General features: G+C 38.0%; 2 protein-coding genes across 10 annotated transcripts in view; both read right to left on the bottom strand.

The window, feature by feature from the left end:
- Positions 1-715, bottom strand: part of lamb1b (laminin, beta 1b) — a 28,687-nt gene extending 27,972 nt beyond the window's left edge. The window contains exon 1 of the mRNA XM_084407506.1: positions 526-715. Within this exon, the coding sequence (XP_084263632.1) occupies positions 526-643 (118 nt within the window). The 5' untranslated portion in view covers positions 644-715. The remainder of the gene's footprint in view (positions 1-525) is intronic.
- Positions 716-1,390: 675 nt separating this feature from the next.
- LOC311289476 (peroxisomal succinyl-coenzyme A thioesterase-like) lies at positions 1,391-10,095 on the bottom strand. Of its 9 annotated transcripts, none has more exons than XM_084407524.1 (12): positions 9,996-10,095; positions 9,293-9,398; positions 8,382-8,584; positions 7,481-7,580; positions 7,030-7,220; positions 4,797-4,960; positions 4,507-4,626; positions 4,336-4,418; positions 3,845-3,938; positions 3,651-3,731; positions 2,210-2,351; positions 1,391-2,098 (listed from the first exon to the last, which is right to left on the bottom strand). In XM_084407524.1, the coding sequence occupies exons 2-12, from the start codon at positions 9,307-9,309 to the stop codon at positions 1,971-1,973; spliced, it is 1,323 nt and encodes a 440-aa protein (XP_084263650.1). In that variant the 5' UTR covers positions 9,310-9,398; positions 9,996-10,095; the 3' UTR covers positions 1,391-1,970. The 9 variants fall into 9 exon arrangements, with proteins under 9 accessions (XP_084263650.1, XP_084263652.1, XP_084263647.1 ...); XM_084407526.1 differs by having other exon boundaries at positions 10,019-10,087; XM_084407521.1 differs by having other exon boundaries at positions 9,254-9,398; positions 9,996-10,074.
- Between the last annotated feature and the right edge of the window lie 6,887 nt (positions 10,096-16,982).

The following is a 16,982-nucleotide window of genomic DNA, read 5'->3' as shown; positions in this document are numbered from 1 at the left end:
TTGGACCAAATAAAATTTCACAAATACTGCATACTGAACCATTCTTCCTCAACTATTAAGTATACTTAAAATTTGAAATAATAAGAAAAACAAAGTAGAACTAGAACTATAAATAGTTTGAAAACTTGAAGACATCAAATTTGGCACTGCAACACCAAACCTAAAAAAGTTTACATTGAATGCTGATTTTGGACCACACACTTTATAAATACTGCATACTTGGACCTTTCTTTCCCTACTTTTATACTAGAAATGAAAAAAATAGAAATAATAAGTGAGATAAAGTTTCAGGTTAGAACTAAAATTAGTTTTGAATCCTGTTAAGAACTTTTAAGCACCGTAAACAACTTTGTAGGCTACTCCATGTACTGGTACCTTACAGAACCCAAAATCCCAAACATCTGGTAATGTTAAAAACAATAGTAAATCATGGACACCATCAAACTCTTAGTCAAACATAAGCTGTATCAAATGAAAACCAGTGGCAGTTGTATTTATGGAAGAATACTGATAAACAAAACTTACATATCGTAAGAGCTGTAGTCTGGAAAGTCCACATTGTTGCTCTTGTTCTCCCGCAGTGTTTTCCAGAGTGTTGGAATAACTGTGTGTGTAGCGTGGGAGAAGCGAAGCTCCCGCCCATGATATTAAACAACGCTGATTTACGCGAGTAGTGCTGCTGCTACAAACCCAGTATTACGCCAAACACACTGGCGGTGTCTCAAACCATTGTGAGCTGCCTTGATAACGCATTTGAGGGCAGAATGTCTTGGGATAAACGTGAATCTTAAGGAGCGAGCAGCATTTTTTTTTTGGCATCATAGGCGCGGTTCCAAACAACACACAGGATGTGTTCTTGCATTTTAAAAACAGTTATAAAATGAAACAGAACATTTAAACTTTTAGGCTATGCTTTTCACATAATTCTTAAAACTGTGCTCCTATTTGGCATATGTAACATTAATAATCAGTCTCCTTGTACAAAAAAATCATAACCATAAAACCCCTTAGCTAAAATAGCGACGTTACTACAGGTAGCCTAATGTTAATACAGTAAAACTAGTTATTAGCTACGAAGTCGTTACATTGTTATGTCTATGTTTTACTCAAAAAAAAAAAAAAGTCAGCACACATCTTCAAAAACTGAACAAATTTAAAATGACTTAAACCGTTTTTAAAACTTAAAATAATTTCAAATACACATTACAATTATTTGTTGCTCTGCTTTTTAGACAGTTAAACTAAAAAATATATATATCTTACACATTTTACATTACCATTTCATATTGTCAGTACCACCAAAGCCAATATTGCAGTAGTGACATCTCTGAATTTTATGGAGAGAAAAAAAACCCTCACAACTGAAGATACTTCAAACACTGCACTCTTTCAAACTTGTTAAATGAAAATGATTTTAATACAGCATATTTATTCATCCACAACTGATCTGTGAATAAAAAAACAAGTGATGTAAAGTTACTTTTTTACTGCAAGTAGTTACAGAATCACAAAAATATTTTAAAACCATAAGGCTTTTGCATCAATTTTGTTGTTGAAAATACTGACCATCGTGTAATAATTATGTCATTCACTTTAGAAAATAGAAATCATTCTTTTTAATCAAAAGAAACAAAGAAAGTTAAACGAAATAAAATGAAACAATGAAATCATCTAAACGCCTGTTTAGAAATAGGTACAAAATGAAGAAAATGTAGTGTGATCACTGGTAGTGTGCCAAGAAATATTTCCCAAAAAACCTAAACTGTGTTTGTAATTCCTTCATTCAGTGTTATCAAAACCATGTAATGGTGCTATATTTATAATCTCCTTTTATTGCAAACGTCATTAATGAATTTCTGCAACAAATGTATTACATAAAAAGTAATACTTATTGTCCACTTTTGTTTAATACAGATACCAAAGCAAAATGTAACAACAAGTGCTGGCAATCAATGTTGTAAATGACAGAACTACAGTTTGGCCTTTGCAAAGTTTGAACTGAAGTAGAGGTGCTGCCGCAGAAATGCTAATATCTTGTTCCATGCGTCCTCTTGTGCGTAAGCGTGCGGTTTGGTCTGTCCACCCCATAGCATGACAACTGCAGCAACAATAACAACAACAACTTATATTCAGATCTATATTCAAACAAATGACACATTTAAAAAAAGTTCTTAATATGTTGATTCTATATGAAAAAAATGTTGCTTACTTTTCTCTTTCATTTCTTGCAGTATGAAGTTAGTTGCTCGGAAGTGAGGCGAGTACGGAGGTTCGATCAGATGACCCGCATCAGGATATGTCAGGACTGTCAACAAGTGCCGATTTCCTGCTTTCTCCATCATCATCTCCATCTGGGTATAAAAGATCCAAATCAAGGACCCAATTCACATTAAACCATTTGAATCATAGTTGAGAACATTACACGGCGTGTACAGCGTATGTAGACTGTAAGATGACACCTATTGAATCGTAGGCTACGACGCAAGTTAAAGGTGCTCTAAGTGATGTCACGCGTTTTTTAGGCCAAAACATTTTTTAATCACATACCGCAAACATCTCCTCACTATCCGCTAGCTGCCTGTCCCCTGTACACACTGTAAAAAAACACGGTCTCTGTAGATAGCCCAGGCTCCACAAACGGCAAGAAAAACAAACTGGCCCAGCCTGGACCACGAAACATAACAAACAGTGTTCCAGCCAATAACCGACAAGAATGATTTGGGGGTGGGGGTTGGGGGGTTAGTGTGCGACGTGTGCACATGAAGGGGGGTGTGGGGAGTGGAGGAGAGAGAGGCATGAATAGGGAAGTTCTTGGGAGTTCTTGAGAATTTTGATATGGCCAACACACGACCAAAGAGAAGACGTTCCGATGAACAAATATCAAAGAAGAGGGAAAACGAGAAGTAACGGGCAAAGTCCCGAATTTACATCAGAAAAGCGTTCAAAAGGTGGCGAGAACTCCGCCGGCAGAAGGGCTTCCAGTCCAACATTCAGGTGGCTCTGTTTCTGGAAGCACGGAAGGGAGGGGGAGGGGACGGGATGAGGAGGAGGGAGGGTCGAGCTAGCCTCTGTTTTGTTTGACAATACTTTGAACGTCAACAAGAAGTGACGTCACCCAACATCGCTTAGAGCACCTTTAATATGCAAGTATATATATATATATATATATATATATATATATATATATATATACACACACACATATATATATGTAGATATATATATATATATGCATGCATTCAGTTTTTATATATTTCAGCTTATCATTGTAATTCGTTTTTTATTAGTTTTAGTAATTTTAGTACTTCAACTTATTTTATTTCAGTTAGTAGTCAAGGCAAAATTTCTTATTTTTATTGAAGTAATTGATTCTTTTTTTTTTTTATCTTTTAATATATAGTTAGTTACTAATACAGTTTAATATTTAGTAAACAGTTATATAGTTAAATATTTGTTTGTAACTTTTAGTAATCAATAACACTGTTATAGAGAGAGAGAAAAAACAAGGAGAAAAAAAACTATGAAAGGAATTTTCATTTTTGGGTAACCATTCCTTTAATATTGTCTCACTGTCTATTGTTAATATTGTCTTACATTAGCTGTCCTTTTGAGGTATCATGTTTGGACAAAATGAAATATATATAACTCACATCTGCAGCAGATTCAACAGAAGCCCAGTTCTGATCATCACCACCATTCACCAACAGAAGAGGACACTTTATTCTCCCAACCTATGTGCATTTAAAAAAAAATTGAGAGCTGGCATTACAAATAATAGTACTTATAATAATGATATGCAAACAAACTGTATATATGAACAAAGAAATGTCTAAGTCATTCTCACGTCTACTTTGAGAGCCGGGTCTGAGGGAATCGGCAAGATGATGTCTCTCTGTATTACCTGGTTCTCCTCATTCATACGTACCCTATTCATATGCCTGCAATGAACGTCATTTGTTACTGAAACATCCAATTATATTTCCCAAACTGTAGGATGTCACATGACCGGGCTTGTTATGGTCCTCTGGCACTTGTTAAATGAGCTTGACAGGAAGACAACATTAATTGTGTGCAGAAAAGGTCAAATATCCACATTCAGTAAATTCCAATGTTTTTTTTGTTTGTTTTTTTAAATACAAGTTATAATGTGTTTTGTTTGTATTTCAATCAGCTCCATACTGCATTGGTTAGGAAATCCCTTGCCAGTTCCTGACTTTTTTTATTCACAATATAATTAAATATGGAGAGAAATAAAGAATATATTACTACGATTTCTATTACTATTGCATTAGATGAGGCTCAGTCAGGTTATGAATTAATGTTTAATCCACTCACTTTTTTATCTCCTCAAAGACTTCAAAAAGAGATTTATCAATAGGAATCACATGACTTCCACTGATACACACACAGCACTGGGGCTACAAGACAGTAAAAGGATATAAAATAATAAAAAGCTGCATTTAAAATGTAGATAACTGTACATTCGTGTATGCAGGTCAAGCGAACCTTGATGACTTTTGAATAGGCCGCCATATTGAATGTGACGGCACTTCCAAAAGATAGCCCAAGCATTGCCAGATTGTCCTTCTGTACCTTTGGATGATTTTGCAAAATCTGGTATGCATTCTACAGGAATAATATACAAAGTAAGTGGGACATAGAGTTAATCTGGAAAAAAAAAACACTATGTACGGGGAACAAATTAAATGACAAAGTCTAATGACAACTGCAGATCAGCAAGGATGTCAATGCCAAATTTGGTCCACATTAGCAGACTGTCAAAAGTTCTGAAATACCTCAAAGTACGACACATCAACATCAACTGTTTTCAGCTCTTCTGGAGCGAGGTACTCAAGTGCCATGGATGCAAAGCCATGAGATGCAAGCAGGGCAGAACGATACTCGACCAAACCACCACCTCCTCCCCAAAGGTCCAGCACTCCTGGGTACGGCCCAGGGCCTAAAAAACAAGTTATTTATAAGCAATTTAATTTTAAAGTTGTGATTTAAAGAAAGCAGCGACCGATCTTTTCTTCCATATTGCCCATATTGACCTGGTTCTATACATCGGTTACTAATTGGATGGAGGCAGATCTAAATACAAGACTGCAGTTGATTGTCAGTCACCATTTCACTGGAATATCAAGTCATGATATTTTAATTAATCACAAGGTCAAAAAAAGAAAAGAAAATATACCGTTGAATAGATCACAATAAGATCAATAACACGCATTTAAAAAATAGAAAATTTTCATTTCAACTATCAAGTAAAATGTAATACATATTTTCCTTATACCTTGAGTGTAAGTTGGCAGTTGCATTACCCTGACATTTTTGTGACTTTGCACCCTGCAAATAAATGTTAATTCAGAAATGAATAAACCTGTAACAGGTGGAATAATATTTGCGTGTCTGAAGACTGTTAAAGGGGTCATATAATGGTACATGCACTTTTACAAGTTGATTGTACTGAAATGTGTGTTGGCAGTGCCTGTACACAACCATCATATAATGATAAAAATCCATCCAGTGTTTTTTTTTTTTATCTTCTTATATGTTTTCCCCTGTCTCTAATCAAGCCGTTCAAGTTTGTGACATCACAAAATCGACGCCCCTCCCACGCCTGTTGATTGACAGCAGCGTTTCCGGACCGGCGCGGTCATTGTTGATACGCTGGAGCACTGTCTGTGAGCAGAATGGCGTCTAAGTGATTGTGGCGTTCTGTTCTTGGGTGTAATAAGGAACACAGCAGTCATTTTGATGTTCCTAAATCCGAACCGCTGAAGACGCAGTGGCTGAGTTTGTTTTCGAAGGGAATATTCCCCACGATCAACGTCAATGCTTTCATGTTTGCGCGAATCATTTCACACACCAGACTGCTTTACAAACGAGGGTCAGTATAAAGCTGGTTTTGCTAAGAAGCTGCTCCTGAAAAAAGGATCGGTACCAACTATTCGTGTTCCTGCTGCACCTCCAGAAGAACTGAAGTGAGTGTAACGTTTTATTAACCTTTATATTCATATTTATATTAATCTTTGCAAAACGCTAGCACGCTTCACGATGAATGCAGCTAAGGTTTATACTCAGGGTACATTACGGCATGTTTTCTATGTACGACGTTCTCAATATAATTCATAATCCCACGTTTATAATGAACAATGCGTTATGGTTATTGTGTTATAACAAACGGTGTACGCACAGAACTGAGGGGCGGGGTGAGCAAAGCTCATTATCATTTAAAGAGACATGCACTTAAACGGCGTGCTGAAAACAGAGCTGTTTTTGACCAGGTAAAATGAGTGTTTTCTTACAATACTAATGAGAATTTTTAATTAAAGTATATTACAAACTTTTAATTTAGACCCTAAAGAATCATATTAGCTTGTACAAAAATGGCATTATATGACCCCTTTAAAGGCTTTTATTTGCATATAAAAATAAAAGCCTTTAACAGCGCTGAGCATAGTAGTCAATCGCGATGCATCTCATTGAAAGCTATAGTGATTATATTAAAGGGAGCGCGCTTTTCTTGCTTTATGCATTTAATATATTCACAATCTGAATAAAAGTTGTAGCCTATTTTTGGTGCTGATTTTGAGTTTCAGAAGAAACAACCACGTTACATGCTGAGTGAATCTACTAAATATTTACTAGCTTTAAACTTACAGTTAAATAGCCTACTAAAACATTCTCTGTTCTATTATTTTACTTGTGTTGTTTAATGCAATGTTTTATTAATTGCATCGGCTCAGAATGCCTAATGTTGGTTTTCTTGCTTGTGTTAGGCTACATGAGAAAATGATTTTTGTCTACCTCATGTAAGAGATTTAATGCGGGTGCTGTTCCGGTCGCGTTTTTTTATGTCAAAGGGGGCGGGTACGGACTAAAATTAATGTTTCTGTCGGATATTGGGTCGGGTGTTCTGTTAATTACTGCGGGTGCGGGTTTATCAAAAAGGACCCGTGCAGGACTCTGCTTGGTATCATAGAAAAGGTGTATTTAAATCACTGTATGTTTGAATTGTATTACCTGGAGGAAGAAATAAAGTTCCTCGTACTCCTTTCTCCCTGACGTTCACCCTTTGAACACCTGGTGCAACGTACCAGCGTTCTGTGACACTCGTCGCCAGGGGTGTTTTCTCGCTAAATCCTTCAAATAGATGGCCACTGTATACCGAAATGTGAATCACCATCGGTTTAAGAACATTTGTCTTACGCAACCTTGAATGAAAGGGACCGGAAGGAAAGGTTAATAGAATACATGAGAAAGTGATAACTTTAAATAAGACTAACATTTCACAATTTTTGATTCAGTTGGCAGAAAAAGAACAGAGAAACAGCAATAACCACACATTGAGATTTTGCTAGTCTAAGTCAAATATGTCCTCAATGCAGCCTGTATCGCGATGACATACTGGATTAAATCCAATGAATTTTTTTTCCCAAACCAGATTAGGGTGTAGGGTAGGTTTAGGGGTTACCTGAGTCCAGATCGACTTCCTGGTACGGGTCTCATGCTCCATATCAACCCCATCTGCTCCGTGCCTTCATAGGTGCCTCCCAAACTTTTATCTTTTGCCACTACATTTCAACAAGATACACATCATGTCATAAATGCACACTGCAACAATGTTTTATGTTATTATTGTCTAGATTATTTTTTACTCTGCAAAAAGATAAGTTTGTGAATTCCATGATCGTATATTTTTATGACCAGCTAGAAAATCCAGCTAAAACTAGCTTCATATTTTCTTTAGTTGGACAAAGAAGGTTATTTATCATCATCCAAGGTAGTTTAGGTAGTTAGATCAGCCAGATTACCATCTGGCCGGGCTGAGGATTTCTGTTCATTATCTCCCTTACAACAATTCACTGTGGTATATACATATATATATATTAAAGACTTTTAAATTGTTATAAAAAATTCTATTTAAAATAAAAGCTGTTCTTTTGAACTTTCTATTCATCAAAGCATCCTGAAAATGTATGAAAATTGTGTCAGGGTTTCCACAAAAATATTAAGCGGCACACTCGTTTTCAACTGATAATAATAAATGTTTCTTGAGCGGAAAATCTGCATATTAGAGTGATTTCTGAAGAACCATGACTGAAATAATGGTTGCTAAAAATTCTGCTTTATCCATCACAGGAATAAATTACATTTTAAAATAGAAAACAGTTATTTTAAATTGTAATAATATTTCATAATATTACTGTTTTACTGTATTTTTGATCATATAAATTAAGCCTTAGTACCCTTAATAGACTTCTTCAAAAAAAATCTCACCAACCCCTAACTTTTGTATGGTAGTGCATGTTGGTAAGGACTCTGTTTACTGTGGTAACTTTTCTAGGGGTCATGCAATGGACTGTCCCACGCACCTGTCACTATTCCGTCTTCATCACTGATGTAGTGTCCAAACGCCTGCCAGAAGTCCTTGTCTTCTGACTGATGTAGACAGTATATCGTCACCTCTTGATTAGGCAGTAAATTCATTATGACAATCTGAAACTTCTCGTCCACCAGCCCTCGACTGGGCTGGACAGAGAGCAGTGGACATGTCCCATTATCAGTGACCACAGTCCTAAACAGAATTAAATGAGACATTGAAAAGTGTCTGAACAATGTCGTGTATTCTCTATTAAACTGCATTGTTGTGTAGAATAGAATGGAATAATCTATATTTGTCATTATACACAGGTACAATGAAACTGTATTTGGCTTCTCCCTGTAATTAAATAAGAAAAACTAAATAAGAGCAATACTCATAATCATTAAATAAATATCAAGTAAATGCAGTACAAAAACACTGTAGCAAATTTGAGCAGCTGCATCTCCTTAATCATTAGTGCATGTGTGTGTGTCACAGATCTTTATTGAGTGTGTGTGCATGTCTGTGTGTACATGAGTATGTGTGTGCATATTTAAAAGAGATCTCCATTTCTTCTCACTGCTTTTAATGTCCTGGCCACTTTTATAATAGCTCTGAGGTGCTTTTCCATCGTTTTTTAAACTTAACATATTCAGTCACCATTTAGTGTCTTGGAAAGGAAAAATTAAACGTCTCACTTGATAAAAAAATAATATTTTTTTTTGAATAATGTTAAAGAAAGTACATTATATTAACTTTTATATTTCCCACAGCACTATTGCATATACCATGAGCTGTTAATAAACTGTCGTTACTTCACTTGTTATTATTAGCCACAACTGTCTTAAAAAAAAAAAAAAAAGATTGGCAAAAAGGAGGTACCACGTTGATTTATGGTTTTGCCTGATGAAATGTCTGTACCTAACTGGTGCCAACATGATACTGTATAGTCCGATAAGATCAGATCAGGAGTTTCTTCTGTGATGGGTTTCAGATGATCCGAACAGCGTAAGTACAAAAATAATGTCTGAAATAAACATAAACAACATACAAAACAACAGATGATAAATGGCAGCGATGGTCTTTACCCGAAACCTTCACATGTTAGGTTACCACAAAGGAAAACCACAGTTCACACCATCAAATATTGTGGCATGCTACATGATCTGAAGTTGTGCTCGGTGGTGTTTTAGTGAGACCCACTCGGAAGTGGTTTAATCCAAATTATTGAAATCTTACCTCAAGGAAAATACGTGTTAATAATACGAATATATATGATCCATCTAACTTAGTTATCAGACTGTCGTCTAAATCCCTGGTTGAGTGAGAGCAGCTCGGGGGCTAAGGCTGATGACGAAATGTTACCTTTGACACAGATGTTTATGCGCTTACATCAGCAAAGGTCGTTTAGGACTCTTTTAGAGGGCGTATATGTTCTATTTAACTACTTTTTACTTAGATAAATTCTAAAATCGTAAGTTAGCATGTTGAAAGGGGGAGACACAACCCTATAACTGCAACCAGCTCCACCAACACATTGTGGCAATAAAGAAAACACGTTTAGCCTATCATTGGAATAATCTGCACATTATTAAATGACAACATGAAACGTCCAGTTACATACCACAAGAATGCCATTCCACTCACGTGTTTACCTGTACCAGTCCAGTTTTTCTATGTTTCCGTCCAGTGTTGACGCAAACAAAGCGTCACGCAACTGCAGGGATGCCAGATTGGGCATATACCCGCTCAATTGCGCTATTTTTTGTTTGAGTAGTGTTTGCCTGGGAAAGTTATTGTGCTGTGCAGGTGGACAAAAGATTTGGGTGACTTTAAAAAAAATGTAATGTATAAAAATGAATTGCTTAAAGGAATATTTCATGTTTAATAGCTACTAGGTAAGCTCAAGTTGTCTTTATTTTATAAAAAATAAAATAAAATAAAATAAAAATAAAAAAGAAGCAGCAAAAATCTGGGATAAAGGGTAATTTATGTAGGAGACATTTGTTCTATTGCAAAGTTTTTGTTGTCCACTGAGAGGCGCTGTGACATAGTATAATTAGAGCACCTGAGCAACAAGTGTGTGAGTTGGTAATTGGGAAGCACACAGTTTTTTGAGACCATATTTAATGGAGCACAACAAGTAATAAAGAAAGACATTTGTTTGCATCTACATCCGTCTGCATGGACTATTTGTACGCGTTCTAAACTTGCTTATTATCACCGGCAACGGCTTTGGAAAGTCATTACAGAAATCAAAAACTCTGTGCTTCCTCATTACCAATGCACACACTTGTTGCTCGGGTGCTCTAATTATACTCACAGTCTAATCTTATCTTATCTCACCAGTAAAAAGTGGCCTACATTATTTTAAATATATCTAATCAGTGACAGTGTGCAAGTATATTTGTCTAATATAATTATGTCTTTTCAGCTTCAGAATCATGAATATTTTTATTCTGGTGTCACCATTGTCCTGTGCATTGGGTTTCCAGCACCAAGTCCAAGCCTATTCATTTTCAATGTAACACCAAATTTAGCATTTTAATCAACAGTACATTTTTTGTTAACCTTTTACCAAATGTCTTGGAGTATCGCAATAATATCGTATCGTGAGTTCAGTATCGTGATATGTATCGAATCGCGACGAGGGTATCGTTAAGCCCGGGACACACCAAACTGACGGCAAAGAACTAGCGGATGAAAATGGGTGGAAAGCCGACTGATGAAAAAAGTTGGATGAAAGTCGACTGTGTTGTCGCCAGCGTCGGGGGGAAAAAGCTGCACTTGAACACACAGAGAGAACTACAGCTGTCAGGTAGAATGTGCGTTCTGCGCCTGCGTGTAATCCCAGATGTGCCATGTGGAATCCCAGATGTGGGCCGGATCTGGGCCGACACTATGTTGCTGTCTGGGTGTCTGTTTCTGAAGATATATTCATCTATATTCGTCATTCAAAAAGGGAAACTGACGCTGCAGGCTGCAGGCTGCAGATACACAAACCATAAACAAAGCAGTGCGTGCTTACCGTTTTGAATATCAATCAAAACACTTTCTTTATTCCACTCCGCTCGTTAATATTGAAATATTTGCCAAGGAACACTCGGGTAAGATGACGTAACAGTAGAACAGCCTTCTATCTGTACCGTTTTGACTTCTTTGCTCACTGTTTTGTTTTGTTATTATTCTTGTGCACTGACTCGGTTACTAAGCTGAACAGCCAATCAGAGTTCTCTCTCTCACCGACGGCCCGACGCCAATTCAACATGTCGAATTGGCCGGAAAAAAGCAGACGAGGACCAATTTCAGCCGACTGTGCGGAACCGTGCAGAACACACTGAGAAAACTTAGTCGGCCAACGCACAAAAACTGCCCGACGGCCGACGGTCGGCTTGGTGTGTCCCGGGCTTTACACCCCTAATAGCGATTCACTTTACTCCGTCCTTTTTTCACTTCAGTGGGCCCCAAAAAGTCAACTTCAATGTTAGTAAAAGGTGGCAGGTCAGGTGTGATCCTTTCCACTGGAAGGTCTGCCATCTTCTGTTCACCCACGTCCCCTTATAACGTCTACAGATGACACACTTCTGTATAATCACACTGATTATTTTTCTTGCAACAGGGTTGCCGTTTGCAATCAGAAAGCATCTGATTTCTGCCACCATGACCCACCTGTTCATGAATGTCTCGAAGTATGAGATGTGAAACATGCTGATCTTTAGATAACAAGAGGGGCAGTTTTATTTCAATCGTTTATAGCTGACTTACCAAGTCTTCTTCCCACTAGCAACATTCCATCACGCAACACAGGATCTAAACTGTAGACAGAACTTTGTCTTTTAACACCCGTTTCTATCCTTGAGCTCAGCAATTTCCTCTTGGAACTGTTCCTGTTGACTGAAGCGAATTATGTCAATCTCAGGCTCAGCCATAGGACAGATCATCCACAGTCAAGCTTTGTCTGCCCAGAGATGCTTTAAAACTGATTTAATGCTTTAATTTTACATCTACAGCAACACTATCAATCTGCTCCTAAGATATCTCCTTTCGTTTACAACTTGGCTCCATCAGAAGTTTCTGCAGTTTCAAATACCAGGCAACTGCAACTTTCAAACGTTTCCATTCTGTGAAGTAATGGAAGTTCTGTCTGCACAACTCCTGTAAAAGTACTTTAGCTGGCAGAATAAGCAGTGCTAAAAAAACAAGGGAACATAGACAGAGCTTACCACCGATAAAATGCCTCTCCTAGTACTTCTATAATGCCTCTCCTAGGAAATCTTGAATGTAAAGGTGTCGGCTTCTACACTCCACTAAAGACCTAAAGCTCTTTCAACAGGCAATTTGTCTCGATCCAGATCTAGCTGCTGTATATTCTAAACTCAGTGTTCCTCAGAAACTGACTGCAACACTTTGCTACTGTTGCTGATCCATTTTGTTAGATCTCACTGTTGCTCTGTCCTTTTGACAGAGAACAGTGAGATTTTTAACCATAGAGAAGGCCACTTCCTCAGTGACACTCTTCAGACAGTCATCTACATAAAAGTTATTGTTGATGGTGTCAATTACCTTTGCTGGAAAGTCTACTTGATTGTCCTTTGCGGTCTGTTTCAAGGCGTAACAAGCACAGCTTGGAGAAGACACGACTCCGAAAAGATGAACTGTCATAAATGTAATGGGCTCTCTAGTCAATTCTCCATCAGGCCACCATAAGAAACGAAGAAAATCTACCTCTTCCTCAACCACTTTAACTTGATGGAACATTGTTTCAATGTCAGCCATGAAGGCTACTGGTTCTTGCCTGAATCTCATCAGTACACCTACCAAATAATTGGTAGGGTTAGGGCCTTACAGTTACAACAATGGACTATTTAGTGATGTTCCTTTATATGCTGCTCCACAGTCGAACAGGACTCTCAATGATCCCCTAGGATGAAACATCCCATGTTGAGGAATACCAAACTTTGCAATCCACACTATCTATTTGGTGAGATGGTACCTTCTCTGCATAACCTTTAAGTACAACATAAGCAAGAAAATGAGAGTACTTCTCATGAAACCCTTTGTTTCTTTCCAGTTTCCTTTTCAGGCCATTTAATCATTGCTTAGCAACACAGTTGTCAGGTAACATGACATTATTAGTCTTGAAATTGTTGTTGTCCACTGAGTGGTGCTGTGACTGTGAGTATAATTAGAGCACCTGCGCAACAAGTGTGTGAGTTGGTAATTGCAGAGTAGCATACAAAGTGGATTTTAATCTTATGCAGTGTTTACAAGGTATGGTTTTGTGTGTATGTGTAAACAAGGAAAGGCCACAAGAAGTTTTGAGACCATGTTTAATGAAGCACATATAGAAAGACATTTGTTTGCATGTACATCTGTCTGCATGGACTCTGTTTGTATGTGATCTTGCTTATTCTTATTATCAACGGCAACTCATTACAGGTTAGTTCACCCAGAAATGAAAATTATCACATAATTTCTCACCCTTAAGCCATCCTAGGTGTATATGACTTTTCTTTCAGCCAAACACAATCGGAGTTAGGCTATATTAAAAAATATCTCGGCTCTTCCAAGCTCTATAATCGGAGTGAATGGTACCTTAGATTTTGAAGCCCAAAAAAGCACATCTATCCATCCATCATAAAAGTAATCCATATGACTCCAAGGGGTTAATAAAGGCCTTCTGAAGTGAAGTGATGCATTTTTGTAGGAAAAATATCCATATTTATAACTTTATAAACTATAATCACTGGCTTCCAAACAAACAAACAAAAGCACAGACACCATTAACTGGGAGGTAGGAGGAACACACAAATTCATTCATCTTTTGTTCATTTTATTACATTTTCAAAATGTTATTACATTGACACCTCATACTATAGTGCATTTACAGGTACTGCTCTCAAAAAATACAATTATTTTATGGGTATAGCAAGTGTATCACAAGACCACCTGCACATTACATCCTTTGTGTCACATAAATCATTAAAGGGTTAGTTCACCCAAAAATGAAAATTCTGTCAGTAATTACTCACCCTCAGGGGTGGATCTACCGGGGTGGCATAGGGTGGCCCCTGCTGCCACCCCAGCAACAAATTAAAAGTTATGGCCAATTTAACTGTGATTAAATTCAGTATATGTCTGCCATATGTTGCCACCCCTCAAAAATTCCTGCCCCCCTCTCGCCACCCCATACATTTTTTTCTAGATCCGCCCCTGCTCACCCTCATGTTGTTCCAACCCCGTAAGACTTTCGGGGATGTTTTAAATAACATAGAAGCCTTCTGGAGGAGTGAGACAGCTCTCAGATTTCAACAAAAATATCTTCATTTGTGTTCCTAAGATGAACAAAAGTCTTACGGGGTTGGAACAACATGAGGGTGAGTAATTACTCACAGAATTTTCATTTTTGGGTGAACTAACCCTTTAAAATCATCATTAGTGTAACACACAACTCATTTTACTTTCGAAAATATTGAATTTGCATATTTAAAGGCACATTTTGTAGATGAACAACTTTAGGGATTGTTCATCCAAAAATAAATTATCTCATCATTTAATCACCTTCATGGCATCCACAATGTATATGACTTACTCTCTTCAGAAAAAAACAAAAGAAGATTTTAGAAACCTAATTTATGTTAGTCCATATAATCCAATATAATGCCGCTCATTTGTTGCTGGAAAATCCAAATGAAAAACCAACCATTTCAAGCATCACCTAAGCAGCACCCATTCGCTTATTTGCATTATTTGGACTCACAAAGATTATCTGAAGAAAGAAAATCATATACATCAGGGATTGGTATGAGGGTAAATGATGAGAGAATTTTCCTTTTTGGGTGAACTATCTCTTTAAGGGCAGGTAAGTAGTTTAAAGGGGGCTGTTGTTTTAATTTTTTGAAAACAATTGTTTCAAAATAACATTTCAAAAGTTTGGCAATGCTGACAGTAGTCATAACGATTGCGATTAATATCTGATAAGGTAAAGTATTATAACTTGGCTGGCTATTCATATGCAAATACACCAAAATAGTAATTGGTTTAGAGACATACATTGTTACCTATATATACTGTATATATATATATAGATGCTTCATTAGCGACTGTTTCCATGGTCCGCTATATGCCATAAGCCATCCACCACACTGGAACGGTCAAAGCTGGTCTGTCAACACTCAAGAGCAAGTTGATAGTGCATTTACAACTGTAGTTATAAGCATGTATGAATATCTAAATCTGCAATAGACTTCAGCAGATGATTTTCATAGGATTCAGTTCATCATTAACATAATACAAAAGATGAAGGCAGGTTAAGGAATGGGGTTATGAACTGAGAGATCATATAAGAAGTCCTCATGATATAAGAAATCCTCTAAGTTTCAGATCTAAAAACTTCCTTGTTAGTCCAAACACAGTTTTTATTGTAACCAAGCCCAGCGTACTACTCATTGTGGAATGTGCCTATCTATGGTGAAAGACCGCCTCTGCAGAGGAAAATCAGTGGGAAAGTCTTTGCATCATGACCAGATGCCCTTTGGTGTGGCCTCTGAAGCACACGAAGAGCTGCTCAGACTGCCCAAACTTGGCAGAGTGCTCAATAGATAATCTTAAGTCCAGGGCAGAATAATTGCAACTGCTGCTCGCCCTCAGAGGGGGGAAGAGCAGAGAGAGTAATGACCTGTACTCTGAATGGAGTAGAGAGCACCTTAGCCATGTCTTGGATTGACGACAACTTTCCAGTTGTTAGGCCCAAACTTAAGTCATGACTAATGGTAGGGCTAGCAGGAGGGCGGTCTTAAGCGAAAGGGGCTGCAGTTCGGAAAGAAGCGCAGACAGGTCCTATGTAGAAACCGTGAGGGGGTGAGACGGGTTTAGCCTTCTGGACCCCTTCAGAAAGTGAAAAAACAGGTTGTTTCTGCCTACGGACTGGCCGTTCACAGGAGCGTGCTGCTATGGCCTCCACATAGACCTTTAGCGTGGAAGGGGTGCAACCCTTGTCCAGCAGCTATTGAAAGAAAGACAGTACCAGTGAAATGTCACAGGACATCGGGTCTTCCCTCAGGGCTGCGCACCAGCCAGTGAAAACAGACCACTTAAGGGCGTAGAGGCATCTAGTGGATGGGGCTCTAGCCTCAGAAATAGTGTTTAGGACCCTCGCAGAGAGGTCCATAGGCTTCTGTCGAGACTCTGGTTGGGGTTCCAGATAATTCATTTCGCTTGGGAAAGGAGGTCCTTCCTCAGTGTGGGATGGAACACAGGGTTTCAGCCAGTACTGTAGGGGGAGTAAAACCCCTACAGTACTGAAAAAAACAATCCCCCGGGCACACTTGCAAGAGGATTTGTTTCAATGTTAACATCTTGAACGGCCGCTTCATAAGGGCACGGTTCCGATGTCTGAGATCGAGGATGGGCCTGAGGCCGCAATCCTTCTTTGGCACGAGGAAGTAGCGGCTGTAAAATCCTGACTCGCTGAGAGCTAGACACATTGTTCCTTACCGATGTTGAGACCATTCCAAGATGGCAGATGCGTTGACGTGTCTGGAGCAGTAGAATGTGGCATCTACATATACATATTGTTGCCAACATAAACATTGTTTTATGAACTTGGTCA

This window comes from Rutilus rutilus, assembly GCF_951802725.1.
Source record: "Rutilus rutilus genome assembly, chromosome: 4".
Classification (NCBI taxonomy): Eukaryota; Metazoa; Chordata; class Actinopteri; order Cypriniformes; family Leuciscidae; genus Rutilus; species Rutilus rutilus.
The sequence above is the reverse complement of the archived record's forward strand: the minus strand, read 5'-3'. Positions and strand labels throughout refer to the sequence as shown.

What these genes read in the sequence shown, in the direction of transcription:
- LOC311289476 (XM_084407521.1), bottom strand. Translation starts at nt 9,309, where the DNA reads ATGTTGGCACCAGTTAGGTACAGACATTTCATCAGGCAAAACCATAAA. An exon ending in AACTTTATTTCTTCCTCCAG is followed by an intron (nt 4,961 to 7,029) that starts GTAATACAATTC and finishes CTTGTTTTTTAG; the next exon opens with GCCCTGGGCCGTACCCAGGA. An exon ending in GTCTTTGAGGAGATAAAAAA is followed by an intron (nt 3,939 to 4,335) that starts GTGAGTGGATTA and finishes CGTTCATTGCAG; the next exon opens with GCATATGAATAGGGTACGTA.